Source organism: Cibotium barometz, chromosome 47 (genome assembly GCF_041138505.1).
Source record: "Cibotium barometz isolate CiBa-2024 chromosome 47, ASM4113850v1, whole genome shotgun sequence".
NCBI classification, from domain to species: domain Eukaryota; kingdom Viridiplantae; phylum Streptophyta; class Polypodiopsida; order Cyatheales; family Cibotiaceae; genus Cibotium; species Cibotium barometz.
The window spans coordinates 33823359-33839407 of NC_141092.1; the positions used below are offsets into that span (position 1 = coordinate 33823359).

At 44.9% G+C, this 16049-nt stretch overlaps 1 protein-coding gene across 1 annotated transcript; it reads left to right on the top strand.

The window, feature by feature from the left end:
• The first annotated feature begins 647 nt into the window (after nucleotides 1–647).
• Nucleotides 648–12718, top strand: LOC147611610 (transcription factor RF2b-like). The gene is made up of 4 exons (XM_086784680.1): nucleotides 648–1770; nucleotides 1885–2017; nucleotides 11140–11224; nucleotides 11998–12718. Exons 1-4 carry the CDS (start codon nucleotides 1037–1039, stop codon nucleotides 12264–12266), a joined length of 1221 nt encoding a protein of 406 aa, XP_086640806.1. The 5' UTR covers nucleotides 648–1036; the 3' UTR covers nucleotides 12267–12718.
• The last annotated feature ends 3331 nt before the right edge of the window (nucleotides 12719–16049 follow it).

A 16049-nucleotide genomic window follows, 5' to 3' on the forward strand; every position in this document is an offset into this window, starting at 1 on the left:
AGAAAAAAATATGACTTATAACAAGGGGCGTCCCTTAAATCTAGTAAGGAGGCGTTTACTATGTGGACCAAAAACAGAACAAATCCATGGCTAAAAGATGCTACTAGCTTTCTACCAACCCATATGTTGAGTAGGAGAAGGCCAAGTTCATAATTCCAAATGCCAAGTTCATAATTCCAAATGCCAATTCCCTAACCACTCAAATCTAAGGCCCGAGATTACAAGGATCAAAGACACTTTTTAGAGTTGTTTTCTTTGTAATGAAATAGGGGGGCTCTTAACTTTCCTGCTGGTCACAGCTTGTATATTCGAGGGGTTGAACTGTTGGGATTTTGTGCTATACTCAGTTTTATTTCTATAAATATAAATATAAATATATTCCCAAAAGAAAAGATAATCAGGGGAGCGGGTTTATCCGAGCCTACTCAAGAACTATTTTCTACATTTTTCATCATTATCATTATTTTGTTGATGTCATGGTATGCATGGTTGTAGCCATCCCGTGGGGCTGCCTCTATCTACACACGCTTGCGTACAACACGTACGTGTCAAGACAATCCTATTCCTCCATGGGGACGCCTAAGACCCAAATGCTTTTGTAGTATGTACCCACCTTTTTGACTTCGCCTACTCTCCTGGCCCTCGTTGCCTCCCAACTCCCAAGGTTTTGTTGCAAAGTCGACAATCTCCCCTGATTTGTTTACCGTTCAAGAGTCTCATCAAAGTCTGCCATTAGCTCGTCTTCTTGTGCCGCAGAACACGATCAAAGGGTTGAAAAGATGGGTTACAAGATAATTAGGGTTACAATTCACAGCGCTGATGCAGCACAAATCACAGAGATTATTAGGTTCTAAGCCACTACAAGCTACACTCTGTATGTTTTTGTGGGTTTTAAGTTACACAGAGTATTGGGTTTTAAGTTACACAGAGTATTGGCTTCCAAGCTGTACATACGTTTCTTGAGTTGAATTCACATCAGAGAATTTGGGTTCTAAAATTATATGCACCTGTTTGATATAATTCAAGCAATCAGCACATGGAGGGTCTTGCAGGTGGCTTTGAGGCCTTCTTAGAGCAATTTCAAATGGATTTTGCATCCTCCCCCGCATCATCAGATCACAGTTCATCTACTAACCATGTAAGCTCTCATCCTCCTGTGCCTCAATCTCAATCTCACTCTCAGACTACGTATAAGGGCTATGCACCATCGCCCACATGTTCTGGGTTTGTTGAAGTCTCTCGTAGCTTTGGAAAGGCTCCCAATTTTGGCTCAGATATTGACAATATTGTTGAAAAGCCTTCACGGCGAGGAACCCATAGAAGAGCGCAGTCAGAGATTGCGTTCAGGCTGCCTGATCAGCTCATGTTTAATCACGAGCTTGGTTTGGACAGTGGTGACCTCACCACCGTCTCAGATGAAACCGGGGAGGACCTGTTGTCTGCTTATCTGGAAATGGATAATTCTACTCCAACTGAAGGATTAGGGCTTTCTGCCACAAACTTTGGCCACCGCCATGCCCGGAGTGCCTCCATTGATGATGTTCTCATTGAATTTGATACTACAAGGAGTAAGTCTGATGGGAGAGGAGGGAACTATGCATCTTCACATTCTCGACCACCACGCCATCGTCACAGCATGTCTATGGATGGGTCCGCATCCATTACAGAGGATTTGTTGATGGGTGATTCAGAATTTCTTGAAACAAAGAAAGCCATGGACTCAGACCATCTGGCTGAGCTTTCACTAGTAGACCCAAGACGAGCTAAGAGGTTGTTGGTGCTATACCTGTGTTCCTTAAACAAACTATGTTTGATTGGATTTTGAGAACCAACTCTCCATGTTTCTCTAACTAATAATTTACAAAATTGTGTATGTCTTCCAAGGATTCTAGCAAATCGGCAGTCCGCTGCACGCTCCAAAGAGCGCAAGTTGCGATATATTGCAGAGTTGGAGCAGAAAATACACACACTTCAAACAGAGGCCAAGTCACTTTCAGCTCAAGTATCTATCTTTCAAGTGAGTATACTCCTACTTATGGTAACTGTTTCAACCTCTTGGATATGATTCTTATGTGTTTTGCTAGGGGTCCTTTGCTCATTAACTCTCCAAGTAAAAATAAGAAAAGTCCTGGAAACAGATCAGCCTGTCATTGGTTAGAGATCATTGTGATATGTGATGACACGTAATCATGTCAAGTCAATACACTGTGTGTGTGACACCCCTATGAGTATGCAGGGCACAACTGGACTTCAGATAGCAGCTGACAGGTGGAGTGGACAGCACGAAGGACACGTGGTAATGCCATGTGGTGGTGATGATGTGGCAGAAAGGACGTGGCATTGGTGACGTCGAAGTCGGGTACAACTGGCTTACAATAGTACCACTAGCCAACTAGGAGAATTGGTGCATATATATACGTGGGTAGCCAAATCATCATATTCACCTGCTTTGCTTAGTGTCGGACTTCACAGAGTGTTTCTCTATAGGCAAAGTGCTAGCTAGGATTGTACAGTAGGTCATAGGGCTGTGATTTGACATCTTCATTCTTAGCCACATCTTGTACTTGAATTTCAGTTGTATTCTAGAAGTTGGCACCCTCTTAAAGGCAGTATTTTCACCATATCCAAGCTTGCTAGAGTGTTTTCCAAGCTTCCAAGAGTGTTTCTAGGTCATATTCACTCTCCTACTTACTCCCAGTGGCTCAAATTGAGCAGCCCTTTTATTTGCTGTAATTTCTGGTATTTGGGCTGAAAACCCTAATTTCTGCCTTCCTTTCTCAAGTTTTTCCTAAATGGTGAATTTGGACATGTTCCTGGATTCATCTAGGTATATATATAGGTAAGACCTTGATTCCCAGCAATCTCCCGAAGTGATTACCTCATACTATATCCAAGATAAATCTAGGCTCATGGTTTCTCATGCCAGTTTTCATGGTCAAGAATAAATTAACAGACGAGTTATGGGATCCAAAGGGTAGAGTGCACACAGGATCAGGTCATAGATTCACAACACATAACAACACACAATACAATCGAAAACAACACAAACTTGGACTTTTAAAAGCCCATTCATCATTACAATCGTTTGCTTCCTTTGTGGAAAGCTCTGTCTTCTCAATGACTTTTTGTGGAAGCAGTATTTTTCATTGTGGTTGTTTTTCCCACAATGTTTGCATTGCATGTCTTCTTCGAGTAACAATCCTTCTCTGCATGGATGTTCCTACCACAACGGGTGTGTAACTATTTGGCCCTCCTAGCTCTTTTCACATGATGGAACCCGTGCCTGGATCCTGGACAGGGAGATAAAAGCATGGGAACAAGGACCATGAAGTTGGCACATGGAAAAGCACCAATTTTGGTAAACAAAAAAGCAGGGAAAAGCAAAAAGTCAAATTGAGTTGACTGCGAGCTAGGGGCATCACTGGTAAGAGGAGATTGAGCCGAACCAAAAAGGGGCATCATTGGCAAGAGGAGACTGAGCCGAACCAAAAAGCTAAAAGCTGCTTTTTCAAAAAGTAGCTCTAAGGCCAAAAAGCAAGGCCCTAGAGCCAGAAGAGCAATGCACAAGAACTTTGGGAAAAGCTAGCCATACTTGAGTAATATTTTATTATTCAAAGTCAAAAGAGGAAAGCAAAGCAAAAAGCAGGCTTTCTGCAAGTATAAAAGAAGCATCAAACCTCTCCAAGATCATCATCGTTGTTGAAGGGTGTACGAAGTTCTTCACCATCATCAAGGAGTAATCATCATCGTGGAAGATAAGAGCTCATCATCGATATCATCATCGTAGTGTGTGATTTCTTCAATGCCACCCGCCGATTGTTAGCCACCATCCTTCTGTGCTATACCAGTACTGCCAGCGCTGGCCAGCCTCAGCCGCCTGCACCGCCAACGCCGGTCCTCAGCGCCTTTGTGTTGCTTGCGATGGACAGACCACCGCCGCTGGTTATCGCTGCCGTCTGCAACTGAACCGGCTACCGTACTGTTGAAACATCTCCACTTAGCTGCTATCATCGGATATCTGTGCCATTCAGCTATGTGGATCAAACCTGGATAATACACCTTTGTTCAATCCTTCTTGTGGATTGCTTCTACTACGGTTTGGGCTGCGGGATTACAGCTGAACACTCTATATTACGTTATCTTCACGAAATCCCCTGTGTACTTTATCTACAAGCTTGGATTTGGACTTGGATCTAGATTTGGATTTGGACTTGGACTTGGACTTGGACGCGGATTTGGATTTGGATTTTGGATATTGGAATTGGTACTAGCCCGGTGAGAGATTCTTGTGGGTCATCCCCGTGGTGTGCTCGGCATCAGAAATCTCGTGCCTCGACTTCGACATCGACTTGGGTTCTTACATCGTCATATTGTTTTTTGCTTTTGTTTTCATTGATGTATTGATCCTGGTTTGTGAGCCCGTGGATTGTTCATGAATAAATTCTTGAAAGGGGCGGGGCTTGTTCCCTGCTTAGTGTGTGTGTACTTTGCAAAGTTTCCTTCTCCCTCTCCCTCTCCCTGTCTCTATCTTCTTTCTCTATATTTCTATCTCTTGGATACGTGGTTGAATCTGTCAGGGTACACCCCACTAGGCTTACAGTGGTATCAGAGCAGGATTTCTTCTAAGAAATCTTTCTTGGGGTGACAGAACCATGTCAGGGCGTAATGAAGGGAACAACTATGAGGCCGATCCAGGACTTCAGGATAGGAACCGGGGCCGTCGATCCATTACTCATGAGATCAAAAGAGTATCATGACTTCTAGCAATTCAGGTACTTTCTCAGAGATGAAGAATTTCTCGCTTGGAGAGCCAACAGGGAACAGGGCCAAAAAAGGGCTCAAATGTTTGAAGATTTCATCAAAGATAGAGCCACTGAAGCCGAAGGAGTTGAAGCTGCCAAAGCCTATCTTCGGTCCAAAGGAGTCACCATTGCAGAAGGATCTAGAGTCACCAAGTCTGCTTCTCATGGGAGAGACAGGAAGGTCACCCCTAGGCCTACTCTATGGATGTAGCCTCTTCGGGTCAAGTAAGACAAAGGAAGGCAATGGAGCCTTCAACAACCGGCAAAGTTGACTTCAAGCCGGGAGAGAAGAGCATCAAGTTCGATGCTTTTTATGGAAAGCGGGACACTCAAAAAGCTTTATCTTTTGTCAAGCAATTCGATGCTATTTTTGGAGGAGAGGACTTCTCCGAAAAGTTCAAACTTCGTATGGTTCGCATGCACTTGAAGGATGCCGCCTTGAATTGGTTTGGCTAAAAGTGGTACAAGAAGGAACCGAGCCAAAGACTATGTTCAACAAGAAGTTTCTACCCACAAATTTTGAAGCAGATGTGCAGAAAGAATGGGATGAGATAAAACAGAAAGTCGGTGAGAATGTGGCAACTTATCTCAACAACTTTTTAGCTGCTTCATTGAAGTTTACTTCATGTACTCCTATTCCACCGCTAATGGAAATGCGAAAGTTTGTGAATGGACTACAACCAAAATCAGGCCCTGATTCAGCATACAGTCCAGCGTTTTTTGCATGTGAACCAGCGGTACAGTCAACCTGCGTTTCTATCCAGCAGCAGCCGTACACCTCTGTGTTTCTGTCCAGCAGCAGTACAGTCTGCGTTTCAGTCCTACAGCCTCGGTTTTCAGTCTTGCATCAGTTCTACAGCAGTACCCCGCCTTCTGTGCATCATCCATACATGCAACAGTCATCTGGTGAAGGTAACACAGCATTCATAAGCATTTACAGCATTCTAACATAGCTTAGAACAGTCCACCATCTCCTTTTCTCAGCCTCAGGTGTGCAGCCCTTCCTCATGCCCTTTGGAAGAGTGCATAGGCTCGAGATCAGTTCATCGAGGTGTTTCTGCAGCTGTGTACAGTTCAGCCAATCTCCGATCCTCCGAGATCTTGCGTTTGTCTTATCTACAGTCTCTCTAAAGAAATAAAGCAAATACTATCTCGTTATCGGGATAGGGGGCCCTTCAGTGGGTAGTTCGGGACCCAATCTGGTGTACAGTTCTCATATCTCTCTCTCTCATCTCTTTAAAGTTTGAAGTATTGAAATGGATTGCTAAACTCACGAAACTCAAGATACAGAAGACGGTGTGAGCAGTTGTGTGACAGGATCTTCCAATACAAAGACTTCCGCTACATATCACAACACTAAAACTGAAAAGTGAAAGCTAAGATCTTAGACTCTGAGATTATACAAGATGAAAAATCTAGATCCTAGGTATAGGGTACAATAAGTGATGTGATATGGGAGAGCGGAATAAAAACAGTCAAGAACCCTGTATGCCAGGCAAGAGCCCATCTAGGATGTCCATCATGGGTGATGCAAGAAGGGTAGAGATTGTCGATAGTCTTCTGTGAGGATGAGGCCGTTTGATGGCAGGCCAGAATTTCTTGAATGTGGGGTTGATGAGGCCGGGGTCCCGGGGTCCGACGACACGAGGGTGTCTAGCTCTTTGGAGTGTGCGTGCCTGATTTCATGTGATTCCCATGGGCTTGCTGTGAGAGGGCATGGTATAGGCTCCCTATCCACTGTGGTGGGCTTTGGTGCCTCCCTATCCACTCCTCTAGGCTGGAAAAAACTGGTGATGGTAAGCTGAGCGTAGGAGTGTTAGGGGCGAGGATCTATAGAGTGAAATCTCCTGCTGATCTCATAGTAGACTGGACACTGGCAAACGTAGTGCTCCTCCGACACAACCCCTATCTGACAGAGTCTACATGCTCCTCCGACACAACCCCCATCTGACAGAGTCTACATGTCGTGTCGTCTTTGGGTATCCGCTCAGCTCTGCGAGGCTCTTGTCAGAAAACGCAGCGGAGATGATGACCAAATCTGGGAACACAAGAGCAAAAACGCAGGCAGAAAAACAGCACAAGAGAGAGAGAGATGTAGGCGTGTAACTCTGCTCTGATATACACAAGAAGATCCTGAGGAATGATACAAATAAGGCATGGGGGCTGAGGACCTATATATACCTCCCTGGAAGGGCAGTCGGCCAGCACTAAAAGTGTCCACGACTGAGAAAAGAGGTCCACGACTGCATAAATGCAGTCGGCCATCTGATGCCCACGACTGGTAAAAGGCAGTCGGCCAGCAGCCCTGAAGCCCACGACTGATGAAGATCCAGTCGGCCAGCACTGGGGTGCTCCCGGCATCATCTGGCAGCCCTCCCAAGCCTCAGAAAAATGGGAAAAAATAGGGGAAAAATACGGAGAGTGGGGAAAAATGGGAAAACACCTCATAAGGGCGGGCACACCCACAACAAAGGCCCTGGTGTATAAAACTAGACAGGAGATGACTTCTAACACCCCCTCTCAGCTCCTGGCTGTGTAACCAACCACTGGGAGCTGGGTGCCTCCTGAGCAAATCCTGAGAGCGACTTCGTGAAGAGGTCCACCGTACTGTCCTCCGTTGAACAGAACTCCAGCAAGATGTCATCAGCAACGATCTGTTCACGAACAAAGTGCCTCTCGATGACCATGGGTTCCTCCAATGGAAGCCCAAACCTGCCATGCAACCTCCTCCTGCTCCGTAAAACTGCTCCTGGGCCATAAGTAGATCCCCTCGTGTCTGAATCTCCTCTCCAAACCGAGTCACTCCAACCGCGGAGTCGAACTCCATCCAACAATCCCCCTCCTGTGTACAAGAGTCCATGATCCTTCGCATGCTGCAGAAACCACAGGAAACGCAATCCTGCCTCCCGAGGAGACATCTGCAACCAAGAGCTCAACCGCCTCATCAGGAAGCTCCCGTCCAATCTGGTGTCCATCAACCAGATCAATGAACCATACAGCTTCTGAGTCACAGAGACATCACACTGCTCACAAGGATCAACACCTGTTACGGTGCACAAGCAAGTCCTGGAAACCTTCTGAAGACCACGCAAGGCCTTCTGAAACCTGTCAACCACCCCCTCTGAATCCGGAACCACAAAGCCTGGAGAAACCACCTCCTTCTGCAAGTAATCACCTGTCACCTGCCTGGCTTTCCGAAAGGTCCCCGTGGAAAGAACATCCTCATCTACTGGAGGTTCTTTGTCCCGAACACGACGAGACATCAGAGCATAAGTGACCTGTTCAGCTTCCTCTGACTCACGAACACAAGAAGTACCAACATCAGTACTGGAAAGTTCCTGCCAACTGCTGCCATCTACTGGCAAGCTATCCACCACCTGGTCTCGGAAAGCCCGCTCCTGCAGCATATCCACACCTGAGTAGCTATTACCACACTGCCACTCATCACAATCTTGAGGACCTGGGAGAGAGAGTGCTGAAAGCCTGTAAACTCCATTCTCCACTCCGCCTTCCCAAACCACTTGGCCTGTTGCTTTGTCCCGGAGAGCAACAAAATGCTCATCAAACTCCACCCGTACGCCAGTCTTGCAAACCTGATGCACTGACAACAGATGAAAACCAAGTGCCGGAACATACAACACCTGGGAGGAATGCTTCCCCCCTCTGCCATCGGGAACTATCTCCATCCTGCCCTCACTGTGAACTGGGATAGTGGACGTATCCCCAGTAAGAATATGACCAGAAAGCCTGTAGAGATCCTGTAAACCGGAACGGGAAGGAGTCATGTGCCTGGAAGCACCACTATCGAGAATCCACTCCCGAGTATCCGTTGCGGAGAGTCCTCCAATCTCCTCCCTGCCTGAAGAAAATGAAGCATCGGTGTCCATCACCTCCAGGTGCACAAAAGCCGGAGTCTTCATGATTGCTGAGGAGTCTTCACCCTTCTCGGTCTTCCGCTTGGGACACTGCCTCCAGTAGTGGCCTTTCTCGCCACAATCATTACAGGTCCTCTCTGCCTTCAGCTTCTCGCGGTCAGCGTCGGACTTCTTCTCAGAAGACTTCTCCGATGAAGCCTTCCATTTGCCCGAGTTACGGCCTTTCGACCGTTGGCCAGTAAAGGCCTCCGAACCTCCAGCCTGAGGAGGGTTCGTGAATCGTTCCTCCTGGTCCAGGACCATGGGCACAAGCTCCTCCCACGTGATGGTGCTGAGCCTGCCACTGGTAATCAACGACGAGTAGAATGCTGAGTACGAAGAGGGCAAATGTGACAGCAACGTGATGGCCATGTCCTCTGACGATATCTCCTTCCTTGCCTGAAGAACTTCCTGCTGAAGAGCCTGCAGCTTGTTAATATGCTCCCGCATCGTCGACGACTTTGCAGGGCTCATAACCCGCATCTGTACTTCCAAGGAAATCCTCTTCATGGGCGATACCCTGTTGTAAAGTGAGGCCAAATGCTGCCATATACCTCTGGCCAGCGTCATGTGCTTGACATGATTGATTACCTGCGGTGTGCAGTTGAGGAAAATAAACGAACGGACCCTGGACGCGATCCCACATCTGCGTCTGGGCCTCCCGGTCCTTTCGGGTTGACGGTAACTCCCCTTCCTCTACTTCCGGCCGTGGAACACCAACAACGACGAAATCGGCGAGATCGTAGGACTCCAGAACGGATTCCATCATCACCTTCCATATGCCGTAGTTGCTCCCGTCCAACTGACGGTCCACCGGGAACGTGGGGAGTGTCGGGATCTTCACATGTCTCTCGGCCATCTCAAACAGATCTGCCATAGCGGGGATGTACTCTGAAAGGGTGGGTGGGTGGGAACAAAGAAGAACTAAAACCTGCAAGTGGCTGTCCAGCAAATCAGCCCGCCTTCCTCTTGCTTCTCCTCTTCCCGATCCGCCCAAAAACAGTCCACCAATCAGCCACAAAACAGCCCCCCTCTTGCTCACACAAATCCCAAGACCTATCTAGAGCCTAGGGCTCTGATACCATGTCAGAATACGCAGCGGAGATGATGACCAAATCTGGGAACACAAGAGCAAAAACGCAGGCAGAAAAACAGCACAAGAGAGAGAGAGATGTAGGCGTGTAACTCTGCTCTGATATACACAAGAAGATCCCGAGGAATGATACAAATAAGGCATGGGGGCTGAGGACCTATATATACCTCCCTGGAAGGGCAGTCGGCCAGCACTAAAAGTGTCCACGACTGAGAAAAGAGGTCCACGACTGCATAAATGCAGTCGGCCAGCTATCTGATGCCCACGACTGGTAAAAGGCAGTCGGCCAGCAGCCACAACTGATGAAGATCCAGTCGGCCAGCACTCGGGTGCTCCCGGCATCATCTGGCAGCCCTCCCAAGCCTCAGAAAAATGGGAAAAGATAGGGGAAAAATACGGAGAGTGGGGAAAAATGGGAAAACACCTCATAAGGGCGGGCACACCCACAACAAAGGCCCTGGTGTATAAAACTAGACAGGAGATGACTTCTAACAGCTCTATCCTCAGTCTATGGGATGATACTCTAAGCTGGCCAATGGCTATCCTCAAAGCATGGGACATGAAGACATCGAGATAACCTGGTCTTTGTATGAAACCATCTGCTGTGAATCTAATGAAATGATCTTTGTAGTACAGCATCTTGGTAGGCTATGGGCCTACCAGTGTGAATCTATGTGTTACATGTCTAGACCCAGTAAATCGTATCGGATCACTTGGTTCCTGTCCTCATGTGCAAGCTTAATGTATGGGGAATTTGGATCATACTGAAATGGAGGGAGCCTGTCCATCTCATCTGTAGTCCATGTGCCTGAAACCAAGTGAGTACTGTGCCATACCAGGATGAATGCACTCCTCTGGCTGATGACTGTAGTGCAAGTCAGGGCCCAGGGGAGTCGAAGTGGATCCATCTCCCTCACCCTCTGTATATAAGGGACTCTGTGGAATAGGGCCTCCGTCAACATAGGAGCCACAGCAAACTCTGCCTGGATGATCTGGTGGGGGTTAGATGGTTTGCTGCGTATCATCCGTGATAACATCATGATTTGAGGACACTCTATGTGCTGCCAATCTGCTGGGGATGAATCTGGTGCCCAGAAGGGAGCTGCATACATAAGTGCCAAGGTGACTAGGGTGTCAAAAAGCCAACCTTTTGTCCTCGGCTCCTGAAAATGCACCTGGAAACACTTCCTCTCCTATAGAGCTAGAGCTGCATATCCTCTAGTGAGTATCCTCTGCTGCCTGTCTCATAGAGAAGCATGGACTAGAGAGAGAGAGCGTGAGAGAGAGAGAGAGAGAGAGAGATCTTTAACAAGCATTTCTTGTGTTGTAGAGGGATACAAAAGGTCTTTCGACACAGAATAGTGAGCTTAAATTACGATTGCAGGCCATGGAACAGCAAGCACAGCTTCGTGATGGTGAGCTGTAACTTTTCATTCAATCTTTGTCTTAAGACTTAAGTAAGCCATGGTTTGACGCTCTGCTGCAGGTCTAGACAGACTTCATCTGTAATATTTTGTAGTATATTCTCTCTTATTCAAATCTCAGCTTCTCCTTACTAAGATTTAAGCTTTTATAGACTTGGTATCTTACGCAAGAGAAACTCCCTTTTACTCCCTTAATACTGATGGAACTAACATAATGAGATTCCAAGATCGTCACCTGCCTTGAGTTATTTCTTTTTGTCCCCTAAGTAAGGTACTTACTTGATGGAATGATCCATTTTAATATGCTCGCACACAAAAAAAAACTCATCCTATGTCTACCTTGGTGTCACTTTCAGTGGCCCATGCTTCACCATGGTTCACTGAAATGTCCTATTTGTTCTACATGTTTTTTTTTTCCATGTTTGTATGTCAACCGAAAGTTTACAGTCAAAAAATAAAAGTGTCTTGTGCATTAATGCTAGAAACACACACAAATTACTGCACAGAGTAATTTCTGTGCATTAGTAATATTTGTTCTACGTGTTTTTTTTTCCATGTTTGTATGTCAACCGAAAGTTTACAGTCAAAAAATAAAAGTGTCTCGTGCATTAATGCTAGAAACACACACAAATTACTGCACAGAGTAATTTTTGTGCATTAGTGCTAAACACACAAAAATTACTGTATATATATATATATATATATTGTGCTCCCCTCCTCCGGAGAAGTATTGAACTGTTATTCCTTTTATTTGATGATGACAGCTCTCAATGAGACTTTGAAGGGAGAGGTAGAGTGGTTGAAATCGGCGGCGACTGTTCAAATGAATCCTGGAAACGGACATGCTTTTACTGTTGATGCTCATCATCAACAAGCAATTAAACAACCCTTTCTCCAAATGCCACCTCATGTGCAATCACAACTCTCCGTTCAAATGCAGCAAACACAGGCCACGCATAGCAACAGCATTAATCTGCCACCTTTTCAGCCAGCAGCTCCATCGGAATTTTCTCAACATAACCCTTTTGGTTAGCCAGCAATGCATGTCATTGACACTTAAAAAAATGTGTTTGGATTCAAGCCAATCAGTGTTTGCAGAGGCCAGGTCTTCTTGTAAGTGTCACCATTGGCAGTGATGTCAACCCTGTCATATCTCTATGTAAATAAGTCTGTGGGCCTTGAAGACTTCTCTCATAATACCCAAATCTTAATATTTTAACATAATCTGGAAGGTTCTGTCTGGTGCCAAGAAAAGCCTCTTTTGATTTGTAAGAACAGTTTAGGCACCACACGGGTATAAGAGTAGTGACAGTGTCGTGTGTACAAGTTTCCACGTTGTTGGTTAGGTTTGTAAAGCTGTTGTGAAGATCCATCAAGCCCTGAAGAAACTCAAGCTGCAGATATATGTGTAAAGTATCTCAGTGTACAATCCTTTCTTGATATACTAAGCAATACAGAGGCCGCTATGTGTGTCTTCAGTCAAAATTACTGTGGGGATGTAAATTTTCAGAGCTTGTCATTTAACTTTTGCTCGTCTTGTAGGCTAATTTTTTTCCCAGTGGCAACTTTTTCATTTGTCGAATTTTGTACTTTTTAATGCCTTGTTTTTCTTGCTTTCACTCCCATTGGGGAGCAGGGTGAGGTGTACTCAAAGGAGGCAGCTGAACAGCTGCTCCCGATATTGTGATGGGTGGAGAACTGGGGAGATTCTCCTAATATTCAGTAGTGCAAACATTCTGTGATATATGAGAGAGAATGGTACAACTGAGAACACGTATGTGCGCGCGTGCATGTCTGTCTGTGTATGAGAGAGAGTGAGAGCGCACAATGCTTGTACTTAGGCCATTTTGATCTCAATGGGTTCGGGTTCTAAATGCGTTTACACATGATCCCCCCAATATTGTGATGGGTGGGGACTCAACTGGGGAGATTCTCCTTATATTCAGTAGTACAAACATTCTGTGATATATGAGAGAGAGGTACTCACTAAGAACACGTGTGTGTGTCTGCGCGCATGCATGTTTGTCTGTGTATGAGAGAGAGAGCGCGGAGACCAAAATGGCAAACACACACACGTACTAGTGCAGACACACTCTCTTCTCCTCCCACATACACTTTCTCTCACATAGAAATTCTCTTTCTTTCTCTCTCTCTCTCTCTCTCTACCTTGGAAGAAGGTGCCAAGGTAGGAAAGAATCTGCAAATTTTGTGACATGAAGGCCATGGAGATAGAAGAACATATGGTCATGGTTTGTCCTTGATATACACATATTCGAGGCGGTTTGAGCAAACTCCTTGAAGGCCACACATAGCTGCCACAAGTATTGCTTAGAGCCACACCACTGTTTTGCATCACTCAACTCTTCAAACATAGAGAGGAGCTTGAGTCACATCATGCCAACACACTAGCTTGCTAGTTTTACCTTCCATAGTAACATAACTTTTACCTTTCATAGTAACAAAAGGAGGCTTTTTTTTTTTGTCTTGTACTAGTTTGTTGGTCACATGGGTCATATTTGGCTCCCAGTAGATGATAATATTATCTTCTTCTTCTTCTTCTTCTTCTTCTCTCTCTCTCTCTCTCTCTCTCTCTCTCTCTCTCGTAGCTTGTAACGGCACGGGGAGCTCGACCGGATGCGGAGCTCGAATGTTAGTGTGACCGGATTCGAAAGAGAGAAGGCTTACCTTCTAAAAAAATTTAATGGTTATTTTTCTCTCTAGTTTCTCTTTGCTCTGCAACGAGTATCTCTGTATGAGCTTAGAGTTCAACCACGGAATACAATGTGAGAGTGTGTGGCGGATTAACCAGCCAAGTGTGTGTGGTGGGCATACGATTGCTGTTAAAGAATCGCAATGAGCCCTTCAACCACTGTCAAAGTGGATGCCCAGCCGAGTCGTCATTATGATTTTTTTAAAATCAAAATTTAATTTGGGGAGTTTCCCACGCCATTTCCCAAACAAGGTGTCTGCGCACAGTTGAAATGTGTGTGTGGGGGTGTACACATTTTTCATTTCTTAGTTGTTAGACGTGCACGTGTAGCTATGGGGGTTTGAGTGGGATTAGTTTTCGGCATAGATTGGAAAGGATTTGGCTGTCTAACTCGCCCACAACAGCCATGACAACGGCCGACCCCCTTGGGTGGGCATTGGCACTTCGGAATTGCTATTGCTCTTTTGTGGGTGACAGGTCTACTCCAAAAAGTTTTAGTGACTTATTACACAACATAGATTTCGCAAATTGAAAGGATGCATATCCTAGTGCGCTTTTAGTCTCTTTATTTTAATCAATAGATTTGTGAATTGGTTTTCATGTGTTGCATTTTTTTTGCTTGCAAAGTTTGGTCAAGGAAATGTGCCTCGATGGGTTTAATTTGGCCGCAGAAATGTGTGTGGGTCTAGTTTAATTGAGTATTGACCACCGCCTGTCAGGGGGTTACATGGCTAGAGTGTCGTGTTCGAGACTAAATCTACTTCATATTTATTTGCAAATGAATTTTTTTAGGTCCATAGATATCAATTGATTCTAAGATTAGTAGTGATCTTAAAGTGAGGTCCATGAGTTCAGAGTTTATCGAACATAGAGGAACTTGTGTGTTGATGATATTAATTGTCTAATTGTTTAACATGACTTGTAACAGAGTACGGAGCTACTCTACCTACCTTTGGAGTATGTCATTGCTCCTTTTGTCCAATAGGATGGAGTTCCTTCGAGAGGTCTTGTTCTAAAGCTACGTTGTGTGGCTAGTCTTTAAGATCTTCACAGATTGGCTTGATTATTACCAGTTTATGTAGTGAGGCATTGAGACCTTGTCGGATTGTTCTCACAAATACTCTAGATTGAATATTTGAGGATGTGGAACTTGATCTAGCTCTTAAAATTATAGCCATGTTGAACTTTGGAAGAAACTAAGCACCATATATGATATTACATAGTTTGTCTAGTTGGAAATACTCATAGGCTTGGGTGCATATAATCATCCATATGCTTGAGATTTTGTAGCTATTTCTCAAGGAGAGGAAAAGATTCTACTTCTATGCCACAATGAACTTCATGCTGTTCATGAAGGTCATTGTATGGGACATCGAGGCTTATACATAGAGGTTGCTTGTTCCGTAGTGATCAAGTGTTTGTACGCTTGTTCCGTTAGTAATTAAGTGTTTGAGGCAAAATTGAGCTTTGAGACTCACTTGATAGCCTTTTGTTGGGAAGAATTCCAGTGAGACAGAGTTCAAAGAAGCTATGGATAGTATAGCCATGATCATATAATAGTGTTGACAGAGTGGTTTCTAGTTTGAGAGTGTAATAGAACCATTTGTGAGCAGTGAGACTAGTATTGTTAGATGGTTATTATAGGTGGGGGATGCCCTATAACATTGGAGAGTGTAGAGTGTCTATATCCAACACTCATGTTCATTTTTGAGCACACGTTTGCTTGCTATCGTATAAATTATGGAAGTTTGAATGACTTTCATGAATAAGAAAGTAAATTCTTATTTTTCTTGGGCTATTTAATTTTGCAAAGTTCATGTCCTTGTAGAACCTACCAGTTGTACGGTAATGGGAAAAGATTGGAGCATTACCAGTATGAGATGGGGTTACTACATGGTTAAAGTAAGAAGTACTTCACTCCAGACGAGCATGGTTAATTATTGTCATTGGATCCAACATAGTTTTATAAACCATGAGTATGCTTGTTGGAAAGGATTACTAAAAACTGGAGAGCTTAGCGGAGTATCCTAACGTTTTTGGCAAGTTTAGGGTAGAACATGGTGGTTCATAAGTAAACTCAAGGTTTAGAGTTAATCCAAAGAGATC